This window comes from Megachile rotundata, chromosome 12 (assembly GCF_050947335.1).
Source record: "Megachile rotundata isolate GNS110a chromosome 12, iyMegRotu1, whole genome shotgun sequence".
NCBI classification, from domain to species: domain Eukaryota; kingdom Metazoa; phylum Arthropoda; class Insecta; order Hymenoptera; family Megachilidae; genus Megachile; species Megachile rotundata.
The window spans coordinates 14,079,477-14,092,123 of record NC_134994.1 but is presented as its reverse complement, the minus strand read 5'-3'; the positions used below and the strand labels follow the sequence as shown (position 1 = coordinate 14,092,123).

Sequence of the window (12,647 nt, the reverse complement as noted above, 5' to 3'; positions counted from 1 at the left end):
ATCAAGGCTGAAAGTTTGGCAGGACAAATTGATCGGATTTAAAGAGTTTCCTGCGCAAAAGCCGTGTCGGTGCACACACGTAGAAACTCTTTCGATACGAACCTGATCCAACGAACTTTGAGTCAGCGTGTAATCCGTGGCTTTCAGTTCCTCGGCCAGAAGCTTTAGTTTATTAAAGCTAGTGCTCACTGCCATGTCTTGGGCCCGTGGTATCAACAGGCGAGCAGCGTTCGCTTGTCTGGACGAGACCGTAGCCTGAGGAAAATATTTCACCAGGATCTTCCTCAGGTCCGCCGACGAAACTGGTTGCCTGAATCGCAAAAACGCCACGTAGCCCTCTCCAAACCTGCGGACAAAAACGTCGACGAGTGGAGAAATACTCCCGGCAGTTTTTCAAATTTTTACCTCCTCTTTGTCAAGGATCGAATTTAACCGCGATAAGGAACAATATTTTAGTAACGGTTATTTACTGCGGACCAGTTTATAAACGGATTCTTCTATTCGTATTCATTTACAGGGAAATACGCGTGTCAGCGTCGATAAATTATACCGTGGGAAAAAGGACAGGTTGCGTTCGTAACTACTGCTCCGTAAATTTACATGAACGTTTACGGGAAAGAGAACGCTGCGAAATCTGCTAGCGTAACATCAATTGGCTACGAGGCGTAAGATCTATGTTGATAAAACTGAAAAATTGGAGTCGAATATTTTTCCCGTAACCGTGATAAACAAAAATGATGTTAATAAATGAATTCTGTATCGTGAAAACGAACTTGTATAAACCGTATCAAACCGCACACACACTTTTAGTACATATGTACGTGTATCTTTCACATCATTCTAATAAATCGTTCTAATCATCCTAAAATTGCTTTCTGCTCTCCATAAATCCTGCCATTAAACAAGATACCATTATCGGCGATGAATTGTAGTTTCGATATGAAAAATATCCCAATTAAATTGCAACTGCGGTAGAAAGAATTTCGCAGCGAGGGAGTTTGAAATAGGTATCGAATTTCAGCTACTGTAACTCGTCCTGAGTTGTGAAACAAAGTTTACGGCGTCTTTCGGTAGCTGGATATTACGGCCAGTATTTCATACGTGAGAATATCCTACTGTTTATCCTTCGACTAAAGAAAATCCAACGAGACAGGCCGGTTTCTTGCCAAGGCGCCATGCTCTCGAGGATGTGGATGGATTACGGGACGGTATCCAGGTTTGCACGTGCTCAAGATATCGTAAATTTTCTCGTGCTCGATGGCCAGGCGCGAAAGGAACACGCTTTGTAAGAGGACGGAGACGTTTTATCCGAGTTGCGCCCAGAGACAAGAGGTCCCAGCTAAATATTTATGGCCAGGGGCGGATCCGGAAACCTTATTTCCGAGACGAAAATGGTGAAATATGCAAAAGTGTATATACCTCGCGTTATTATAAAACGCTGGAAAACGATATAAGTGAATTTTTGTAAAATTTGTACAACTGTCGAGGGGAACGATAGTTCATCCGTGGATCCATCAGTGTTCATGGCACGCTACATCATTCCAAAGAGAAATTTAATCGTTGCAATGGTGAAAAAATTGTAACACGGTATCGCTGTAATCTCCTACCGATTGATCGAATGTTTCCGGTTGAAATTTGATAGAATTCCCTGCGGATGATAGCACGGAGAATGATGGGCGAAATTAAAAATCAATCGGGAACACGAATGGTGAACGGCAAATAAATTGTCGTGTTACGAATTTTGTCAGAAAGCCGTTCGAGAGATCAAACCGACACGAACGATCCATCAGTTGAAACAACATCATTAAAATGCACCGGCAGAAAATTAATCCTGGCCAGATATATCAGTGCTTGCATATTCGTCCGGAATAATTGGATGTTTTTGTTGCGATCGTTAATGGTATATCCTATCAAATGGAGTTTTTAAATCTAACAATAGTTGCCTTTATTTCTTCCAACGTCCCAGTAAAAATTCGCTCGCAGAAATATTCTGGAGCGTTTTATTTTCGTACTTTAATATATTTTTATTCTTTTTGTTCCGAATCGTTTTTTACCGCTCAGGGAAATAAAAATCTTAACGCTTGGCGGAGCAGTGGCACGATTAATTTTTCCACGGTAATTTTGTCCGTGTTTAATCGGCAACTATGTTACAGAATATTTTTCTGCGAAGTTCGGTAGGTACTTAATGTTCAACATCGACGCTGAGTAAATATGGGTTTACGCAAATTTTCGAAAGAGCAGCTTACTTGTGTTTTAGATGCTGCGGCGTTCCTATACACCTGAGACCAGCTTTGGCAAGAATACCGACCCTGTTGCACAAGTTCTCGCACTCTGTGACGCTGTGCGAGGTCAGGATTACGCAACTCTGATTCTTCGTCATTCGCGTTATCGTTTTGGCGACCAATTCCTTCGTGGCAGGATCCATACCGCTGCGAGAGAAAACGAATAGAATGTTTGCGAAAGGAGACGCTTCTAATAAATCCATTTACTGATATACCTCGTTGGTTCGTCCATTAGAATCACGGGCACCGGCGCCATTACGCTCAAGGCGGTGCATAGTTTCCTTTTATTACCTCCGCTGAGACTGCTCACCCTTTTGTGAGCGTATTTCAGAAGATCCAGTCTCTTCAGGGTCGACTCGACTGCCTGAAACAAGACACAAAGAACGAACGTAAGAGTACAGGTAAAAATAAGAGCGAATAAACGTAATGAACTTTGCAAAATTCACGTGGAGACAATCTCATTTCCGAAAAAGGGAACGATGGAATTGCAAGTTTTCGACTCTCACCTTGGGAACGTTATTCAAGCCGCAAACTTCTCCGTGAATCGTGAGACATTGATGCGGACTGAGGAAACCATCCAGAGCGTCGCTCTGAGGGCAATAACCTACTTCTCCGTTGCAAAGTGGCCCGGAATCGATCTCTTTACCCCTCAGTATGATCCTGCCGGCCGTTGGTATGATCTCCGTAGTCAACATCCGGAAGGTGGTGCTCTTTCCGGCGCCGTTCGTTCCCAAAAGCCCGAAACACTTTCCGGCTTGCACGCCGATGCTTAAATTTTGTACGGCTACGTTCGTCCCGTAGACGCTCCTATATTCCTTCCGTAATTTCACCGTTTGCAAGATATCGTCGGACATTCCACTTTCCACTCTCATTCTCTCTTTGGATACATCGTCGTCCTCTTGAACAGCTTCGTAAGGATGCTTCTGCCTGTTCCACGTGGGGAGCTGCCGACATTCGATCAACAGATTCAAGAAGAAGAGAACGGTGCCGACTATTGCCAGGTACACGAAATGTGGACCTAGAAGTTCCCAGCCTAGCGGTGACTGATACGTGTCCATGTGGAACTGTTCCAGCAACTGAGCGGTGATGTCGTTTCTGGAGATCTGGACCAGAGCGTCGCCTAAGGCGTACTGCGGAAATATGAGCAAAATGTTGTGCAAAATATTCCTCGCGTCCTCCGCCGTCTTTGTTCTGCCAAGAATGTCGAGCACCAAGATGGTGGCTAGCGATGCTACGCCTATGAAGGTGTTCACACAGAACAGCACCATGTTCGACATGCTGGAGTCGTCGAATATCTTCTCTGTCAGGTGAGAGAAGGGTAATGCTGCCCACCTAAAGTGTACAATAAGCTTTTATATTACTACGAACTGTTAAAGGAGATCTCCATTCGAAAAAACTTACGCAAAGAGCAGCAACAGAAGGCAGATCCCAGGTAAATTGTCCCTCGCGACATACGCGGGGAGACCGAACATCTCGAAGACGATCACAGCCAAAACAATGGAGCAGCCAAATATCTGAAATGGAATTGAAATTGATCGATCTTCGTTAACGTCGCTCTCCTTTGACTCTAGCACTCACAAAGAAATCCCAGATTAAGACGGTGGTCCAGTAGGTGACAGGATGGACTCCTGCCAGGAAAAGGATCCTCTTTTCCTCCGACAATCTCTCACGTACCAATTCCTTGGAGCCCTGAGCAGCTACCAAATTGAACGCGATCAAAAGGACCAAAGCCACACCGACGTCCGCCACGTGTTGCAACCTAAATCGAGCGAAATTTCGCGTCGACAGAGGGCATTAATATTTAAAGGGTGATGCAGTAAATGGACACGAAATCGTTGAGCAGATTAACTGAGAAATAGGATTCGAATAATGAAATCCACGAAATCGGATTAAAACTGGGAAACGCATATAGGCATAGCGAGTTAATTAAAAGTAAATTTTATTATGCGCGTTTTCCGCTGCATTTGGTTCGAGTAATAAGATCAGGTCCGGACTGTTAATTGGATTGAACTTATGAAAATATGCATTACTTCTCAAAAGTATTTCAATTGTCACGGGCAATTTCACAACTTTACATTTTACCCTTATTTTATAAATAAACTGGCAAGTACCACTGAGAAATTACATAAGCTTTAAGTATACATTGTTTCTTTTTGTAGCGAATGGTAACTTACAGGGTTGTACGGTTCAGTTGATCGCTGGATAGTCTCAAGGGATGATTGAGGGTCGTTAAGTGACCCTGAACTCCAGATGCCCTCAGGATTGCCTCGTTTAGGGCGTTCAAATAAGAAGGTAACGCATGATGACCCTTATTATTGAACCAGACAACGAATAATGGTTCGTTATTCGCATGAGACAGTGACCATCCTCCGTATCTGTCAAAAAAACCATCATTCAATTATTTCCGATTTAATCCACTATATCGTTACAGTGGAATTGGACGAACTATAGCTTTAGATGAAATATTTTTCCTCGAGATACCTTTTCTCTATATACTCCTGATGAGTGGACACTATCCAGTCAAGTGTGGGTCTACCAGGTAAAACCTGTAACAGACCCTCGACCGCTTGCGACACACCGTGGCAGACTTGTTGACCGTCCAAACACTGGCACGTTCCTGTGTCCTGATTAAACAACAATCGCGTTAAACAAATACTTATAAAATACCTCTCGTTTAATTTCTCATCGTACATTAGGCAACGTCTGCCACGCTCCGGCGTAATCATCCCCAAACCGATCGTGAAGCTGAAGAGACACGTGCTGCAGAAACGAATCCTCGCTACCGTCGATGCTAAAATAAATTAATAAATATCAGTACTAATAACTAGCTTTTTAACAGTTTTATATACCTGTAGAAGTAAGTTGGATGCGTGTCGTATAATTTCGGAGAGAGAACAAGCGCAGGCTCATCCTCGGATGGCGGTCTGATCAAAGAAAATCCCATTGCAACCGCGACGAACATTGTTGGCAAGAAAAGACCGGCTAAAAGTGTCAGCCAATCTTTTCTGAAATGCCACAATCTTTTCTTCAGCAAGGCTTTCACCTGTCTAATAGGGGAAGGATGTAAAATGGGTTCAACGTCGATCAGGTCTACGCCTTCTTTGGGCATCGTTAGACCTGTGGTATATTAAATTTCATACATTAACTAGAGATCAGTTTTTCTGGGGATATATCGTCTGCGTCAATTTACGCACCGACGTGATCCACTGTTGTCACGCTGTCCTGGCTGACTCTGATAACCGATCCGTTCTCTGCTCGCGAACAGAGGTCCAGGAAGACCCGCTCCAGGGTGTCGCATTCCAGGGAGAAGTGGGAGTAGCCCAATATTTTGCGGCTGTCCTCCAATACTTTGGCAGCTTGCGCAATGCTAATGTCAGTTTGGTAAATCAGATGGTGAACTTAGACATTGGGGTTTTCGGTATTTTTGATCTTTGAGTGTTTGGGACTTTGGGAGATGGGAACTTTGGGACTTTGAAATTTAGCAACTTTGGAGTTTTCGGTATTTTTGGTCTTTGAGTGTTTGGGACTTTAGGAGATTGCAACTTTGGGACTTTGAAATTTAGCAACTTTGGGGTTTTCGGTATTTTTGGTCTTTGAGTGTTTGGGACTTTGGGAGATTGCAACTTTGGGACTTTGAAATTTAGCAACTTTGGGGTTTTCGGTATTTTTGATCTTTGAGTGTTTGGTACTTTAGGAGATTGGAACCTTGGGACTTTGAAATTTAGGAATTTTTGAACTTGACAAGTTTTACACTTTGTACATTTACAACTTTGAGATTTCAAGTTCTGCCACATTAGGACTTCAGATATTTTGAAACTAGGAACTTTAACATTTTCTTTCTGAATAACAGTAGATTTCCATATTAGTAATTTTTATCAACATTAACATACTTGTTATTAATTCCATTCTTCCCTTGGAAAGGCAACGTGACAACAGCCTCAGTGCCCGATATCTCGTTAGTGACCGCATTGGGCACCACCTCTTCGACCACGCTCTTCAAGGTCTCCAATTTCTTCCTCTCGATAGAATCCGTGTTATCCTCGCGATCACTGGGAAACGACACCAAGAGTCGGTAACCACGACCATGCATCATCTTCAAAGACAAAGGTGATCCCGTGCACAGTATTTTCCCTTTGTGCATCACCACAACGGTATCGCTCAACATGTCAGCCTCGTCCAAATGATGAGTCGACAGAATGACAGTCCTGCCGATTCTGTGCTGATCGATTAAACGCCAGATCCTTCGTCTCGCAGCCGGATCTACACCTGCGCCGGGTTCGTCAAGGATCACCAGCTTTGGAGACCCTAGAAACGCCAGAGCCACGCAGAGCCTTCTCTTTGTACCGCCTGACAAACGATACACTGGCTCGTGTTCCTGTTTGCCCAGCTCCAGCGACGTTAACATTCTGTCAAACGGAATTTTACAATAAGACGTTAAGCTTAGGCGTTCACCTACTTTGGATCTGGACATGTCTTTCTGTATTTCCATATTCGTACACGATATCAATATGTCCAGATTTCTGTAGTCACAAATTTTTATATTTGCAGATTGAAACATATTTAGATTCGTATATTCTTCAGATCTTTATTAAATTTTATACCTATGAATCTTTCTATCACACCCCTGTATGCCTACACTCTTAGGTACCTATCTAGCCTACCTCTCTAGCCTATCTATCTACCATACCTACCTACCTACCAATACCTATGAATCTTTCTATCCCACCCCTGTATGCCTACACTCTTAGGTACCTATCTAGCCTACCTATCTAGCCTGTCTATCTACCATACCTACCTACGTACCAATATCTATGTATCTTTCTATCCCACCCCTGTATGCCTACACTCTTAGGTACCTATCTAGCCTACCTCTCTAGCCTATCTATCTACCATACCTACCTACGTACCAATATCTATGAATCTTTCTATCCCACCCCTGTATGCCTACACTCTTAGGTACCTATCTAGCCTACCTATCTAGCCTATCTATCTACCATACCTACCTACGTACCAATATCTATGAATCTTTCTATCCCACCCCTGTATGCCTACACTCTTAGGTACCTATCTAGCCTACCTATCTAGCCTACCTATCTAGCCTATCTATCTACCATACCTACCTGCCTGTCTCTGAATCTTTACGTCCTCGATATAGCAATAAGTTAATCAAAGAATAATAATTTGTCGATGAACTTACTCATCGACGTTCCGCTGCATGGTAACAGTTTCCCTGGGCCGTTTCAGTTTCGCGTAAAAGATGAGATGTTCCTTGGGCGTCAAAGCGCCGATGAGCACGTTATCCTGAGGGCAAACCCCTATGTCGGGTTTGCAGCCCTCTTCACCGTTCAAACAAATCTCACCGGTGGTCGGAGCCAGCATCCCCGTCAGCATCTTGCTGAAACGAAAGTACACACTCCAAAAGATGAGAATGAATCCGGATTTCCGCCATTTGCGAATGGATATCATGGTATCCGAACGATAAAGGAAGAAGCTGATCAGAAAATAATTTCGAACGAGTTTAATAATTATTTTAAAGGATTGGATACGTACATGATTGTTGTTTTCCCAGCGCCGTTTCTTCCTAGAAGACTGGTGACTTCGCCCTCGCAAAGTTTCAGCGTGAAATCATCCACGGCTACAACCTCGCCCTGATCCGTATTGTAAACCTTCCTGACACTCTCGAATCTCACCCCCGTTTGCTTCTCGCTGACTGTCAAACTGCTGACATCGCTGTCTTCGTCTACGCTCGTAATGTAAAAAATGTATGCATCTCTGAGTAGAAATCGATACAAAGAGAAAATTGCATCGGGAAGCAAGCCTTACCCTCTGATTTACCAAAATCCTCGAGTAAGCGTATTAATAAAGTACGTCTTTTCTTACAAAAAGCGGATGCTCCTAACGGAATTCGCTTAATGATAAATATACAATTTTGTACGAATTCCTGGTGCCAGAAGGAAAATGAAATTCTGTAATTCATGCGGAGCATGCAACCGTCAGAGACCGCATTCATTCGTAGAATATAAGAGAACTGTAATGCGTGCACAATATAAATATCTAAAACATCCCGACACCCTGGCTGGGTTTACATCAAATTCGAACAAACAGTTGTACGGGAACCATCACGAAGAATTTTCCCAGGAAGCCAGTTTCGTAATGCATTCGGACTGCAGCATTGAATAAATTAAGCGTCCCGCTCACGAAGTAGCTACAGAAATTTGCATATTCGGTGCAATCTAAATATTCGAACTGCTCTTCGCTTGTGAAACAAAATGACTTACGTTTATAAAAATCGAACTGCTTGCATTGACGTAACTAGCTTGGGATCCGGAACTTAATAGTCTTTCGAACATGTGGAAATTTAGAAACGTGAGTTGTGTGAGAATGTGGACATTTAGGAATTTGGAGATGTGGAAGTTTGGAAATTTGAAGATGCGGAAGTTTGGAAATTTGAAGATTCAGGAATTGCAAAATTTAGAAATTAGAAATTTGGAAACTTGAATATTTGTCAGCTTGAAGAATCGAATTTAGAAATTTGTAGCTTGGAAGAATCCTTGATTTGATTTATCAGCAAACGCGCTCTGATCCCCAGCTAGTTACGGCAATGTTCTCGATGCTTGTTGCCTCCGCGGTTCTTGTACTCGCGCAAACAGAGAATTCCCAGAATTTGCATAACAAGAAAACAACCCGCGCGAAAGATACCGGAAGCGAGATAAAGAAAGAAGAAAAGGGAAGCAAAAAACAACGTGCAATAGCGGAAGAGAGGGCGAGTGCGATACCTTGGTAAGTGGCTGAAGGGTGGAGAACGTCGTTAGTGAAATAGAGGTTGTTGACGAAGGCGAGGTAGCTCGGCCTGCCATATAGAGAATGTGTGTCGGCCCACCATAAGCTACGGGACCTCAAATCGTGAAAGCCCCTGCCTGGAAAATTATTGGCCTCGTTTTTTCCAGAAACTCACCGGGTTTGACTTCTGTCGTTTCAGGGACACGTTACAGTCACTAATATTTTCCTGCCTTTTCGTGAAAGTGCGCAAAACCAGGTGCTCGTGAAAACTCCTCCGCGTTGTTACACATGGCGCGATAAGTATCACCGACGTAACCCTTTCTTATCATTTTGAACACGTTTTCAGGAAAGGTCAGTTAAATATTTTGACAAAAAGGGTTAGCGATCGATGCACTTGTTCTGCACCGTACTCTGCAGCTTTTAAATTTTTTAAATGACATCAGATAGGTAACACAAACAGCACAGAAATGAACACTTAAAGTCCCGAATACCTACACCATAGAGCACACATATTCTGTTTTAATCTCAAAAAAATTCTGTGTGATACACCCTCACGAGCTTATAATTCAAACTTAAAAAAAAAAGAAAAAAAAGTGTGAGAATAGTAGAAATTCTACGGGCTCGCGACACCTCCACCAGACGTTGAAAGATCGATTCTACAGAATTCAGGTTTAGTCTTTTCGCAAGTAATGTTTTAGTCTCTACCTGAGTTCGTGTACTTGGCAACCAGATAACCGATTAAGGCGTAAAGGCAGCCATCGAAGGCAATCATTAGAAGCACCAGACCCAAAGACATCGAATCACCGGGGCTAGATTCCTGCCACATTTCGCCCCAAGTTAATCCTGTGCCCTGAACTTCCTTTCTGGCTGCGTACAAGCAGCCGTAACAGAAACTGGTCGACATACTGAGACACTGAAAGTTTTATCGAGTCAGTATTTATCCTAGAATTGTTATAAAATATATAATGTAAGTTATGAGATAACTTACTATCAGAAGCTTATAACCGAGACCTAGTACAGCTTCCATAGCAATGACGATGACGTACGGCATGAATGTTAACAGGAACATTACTACAGTGATGATGGCAGCCAAACTTGCTGAGCTGCATATGGTCGAGATCATGTAACTGAAAATTAAGTTACTTAGAAAAGAATTCTCTTGCATAAAATTTGATGAAGTCTCACCAGAAGGTAACGATCGAGAACGAGTAATCGATCATCATGATCAAGATCAACGAAGGGTCAGACTTCGGTAGGATTTTCCCAGCCAGGAGCACCAGGCTGATGGAGAACATCACAATTAACAGTTCTGCGAACGTTGTTATGAACCAGGCCATGGTGTTCCTCCAAGGTTTCATCCCCATCACGCTCATCACCTAAAAATTAAAAACTTTAGATAATTTAATTCTCCTGCAGTTTTATTTTCCAAATCTTGCCGTGCTATCTTATGAAAATCTTAAAAAGTTTTGAAACTTAATTTTACTCTATGGTTACCCTGATCTGGGTCAGTGCACTTTCAGCGGGTTAAGCAGAAAAGTGTTTTACCATAGCATTGTGAGATTCCCTTTCCCAGACAATGTGTCTAACAGCAGCACCGACGCACATCATCAGCGCAAAGAAGAAGCAGACCTGAATACCCTGGGACTCGTACAACGTGGTTTGAAAGCTGTAATTTTGAATAATTAGAAAGAAGTATTAAGAGGTTGAGAAGTGTACTCACGGTACATCCTTCCAGCAAGGATACGGCATCTGTTGAGTCATGGTTTGCCAATTTTGATCTCTTTGACTCTTCGTTTTAATGATCGCTCTGTCGATGGAGTCCTGCAGTTGTATGAATCCTCGGAGATATCTGAGGTGCTCTATAAAACTGCTCTCCGGACCAGGAGTCCAAAATTGGTTCTTTAGTCTCTTGGTCGACTGGACATAATCGACGTCCATTCGGATCTTGTACACAACATTCTCGGGTAATTGATGATCCAAGGATCTCTCCGACCTCGAGCTTTTATCCAAAAAAACAACACCGGCTAGAAATTGTCGTGTCCCCATCAGAACTCTTGCCTCCGCCTCCATTTCCTTCTCGGTCCGGAATCCCTTTATTCGATCCACGAGCACGCACTCCAATAAATCATTCAACATACCGACCATCGTGATCAGACGTTTCGACCTCTTAAGTCGCCACGAGATCTCGCTAAGATTCATATCCGTGAAATCTCCTGAAAGAGATTTAAAAAAACGAGCCTGTTTGCATCTCTATGTCCATCGTAAAATAGGGAGAATAATTTGAATAAAAGGGTAAAAATCCTTTGATGTATATTACGTGGGAGATTGTCCTTTGAACTTACCGCCTTCGAAATTGCCACCGCCGAAGGATTTGATCGCTATTTTTATAACATCGGAGGACATTATGTCCTGCAGCTCCCTGAGACTATCGCTCATTTCGGAGAGGTTCGCCAACGAGGTCAAAGTTTTCTCGAAACTATCCATCAATATCCCGAAATGTTCCATTTCTACGAACGTTCTATTAGCCAATGCCATCACTTCGTTCACTATGGTGGTATTAGGGGCATAAAGGATGTAACCTCGTAGCAGGGGTTTAACGTAGGACCATATGATTTTACCGCCACCCATAGCGACCATCCCCTTGTAAGTGTTCCTGCAGAAATCGGCTGGAGAAGAACAATTATTTAAAGTTCTTACAAAATAAATTCATCAAATTATATTCTACAATGTATTGCAGATTCTACAATGTTTGATCATCCATTATCATTGATACTAACTGGGCAAAGAATCTAGTTCTTCCTGGTCGAACTCCTTGCTGTTGTCTTCGATCTTCGAAATAATTTTGTACAAATCCCCGTTGTCGGAAACCATCGGCTGTCCACAAAGCATTTGGCTAGAATCTTGAAGAAACTTCGAGGCTGCGAGATGCATTTGAATATTTATTGAATCCTTAAACCACGCTAATTCAATTTCGAAATTTTGCATAACTTACCGGAGACTGTTTGATCTGTTGTTTCCTCGACGTTCGAATTCGAAGCTTCTGCCAGCGGCATTTTAGAGGAAAGTTTGTCCCTGAAGAATGGCAATAGCTCCGCAGCCACTCCGAGATTATTCAGCACCATCTTTCCTTCCGTTTCCGTTAAGTTTGCATTGGCTAGTATACTTTTCACGTTGGCACTTTTCAACTGAAACAACGAACTTCGTTCGTAGTCCAAAAGGAGCCGCGATTTCTTCTTAATTAGCGAATCAATACTAACCGTGCTAAAGATGTAATTAAAATTTAAATTTTTTATCAGGGTTATCGTCACGTTCTGCGTCTGCGAGTCCTCGAACTGACAAATCGCGGAGCTAACTTCCTCGGCGGTGATGCTGCCGTTAAAATTCAACATGTCGTCGAGTTTCTTGGGCGAGCAAATGATCTCCTTTAAACTGAGCGCCCTTCTCTCTTTCATGAAAACGGAAATCATGTCTATCTTCGCCTGGCTCAGCATCAACGCGACATCATTGGAAATTCCCATCTTGTCGACCAAGTACGATCTTACCACGTCCCAGTTGTCGAACATGTCTCTGATAACGTCTGAAAAA

The 12,647-nt window shown here is 42.8% G+C and overlaps 1 protein-coding gene across 6 annotated transcripts in view; it reads right to left on the bottom strand.

The window, feature by feature from the left end:
* ldd (lipid droplet defective) overlaps positions 1–12,647 on the bottom strand; it is a 33,712-nt gene that overhangs the window by 9,011 nt on the left and 12,054 nt on the right. For 5 of the 6 annotated variants that reach the window (XR_013040121.1, XR_013040122.1, XM_076538035.1 and 2 more), the window contains 24 exons: positions 12,320–12,639; positions 12,055–12,247; positions 11,840–11,980; positions 11,405–11,728; positions 10,783–11,275; positions 10,608–10,728; positions 10,248–10,438; positions 10,051–10,189; positions 9,768–9,975; positions 9,059–9,199; positions 7,833–8,022; positions 7,480–7,677; positions 6,173–6,688; positions 5,477–5,649; positions 5,132–5,399; positions 4,974–5,073; positions 4,764–4,906; positions 4,457–4,657; positions 3,861–4,041; positions 3,684–3,796; positions 2,789–3,614; positions 2,498–2,646; positions 2,247–2,429; positions 103–346 (listed from right to left, as the gene is read on the bottom strand). Coding sequence is in view for 4 of the 6 variants with exons in the window: in XM_076538035.1 (XP_076394150.1) it covers positions 103–346; positions 2,247–2,429; positions 2,498–2,646; positions 2,789–3,614; positions 3,684–3,796; positions 3,861–4,041; positions 4,457–4,657; positions 4,764–4,906; positions 4,974–5,073; positions 5,132–5,399; positions 5,477–5,649; positions 6,173–6,688; positions 7,480–7,677; positions 7,833–8,022; positions 9,059–9,199; positions 9,768–9,975; positions 10,051–10,189; positions 10,248–10,438; positions 10,608–10,728; positions 10,783–11,275; positions 11,405–11,728; positions 11,840–11,980; positions 12,055–12,247; positions 12,320–12,639 (5,756 nt within the window). In the remaining 2 variants the exon portion in view is untranslated. The remainder of the gene's footprint in view (positions 1–102; positions 347–2,246; positions 2,430–2,497; positions 2,647–2,788; positions 3,615–3,683; positions 3,797–3,860; positions 4,042–4,456; positions 4,658–4,763; positions 4,907–4,973; positions 5,074–5,131; positions 5,400–5,476; positions 5,650–6,172; positions 6,689–7,479; positions 7,678–7,832; positions 8,023–9,058; positions 9,200–9,767; positions 9,976–10,050; positions 10,190–10,247; positions 10,439–10,607; positions 10,729–10,782; positions 11,276–11,404; positions 11,729–11,839; positions 11,981–12,054; positions 12,248–12,319; positions 12,640–12,647) is intronic. The other variant, XM_076538037.1, reaches the window with a different exon arrangement.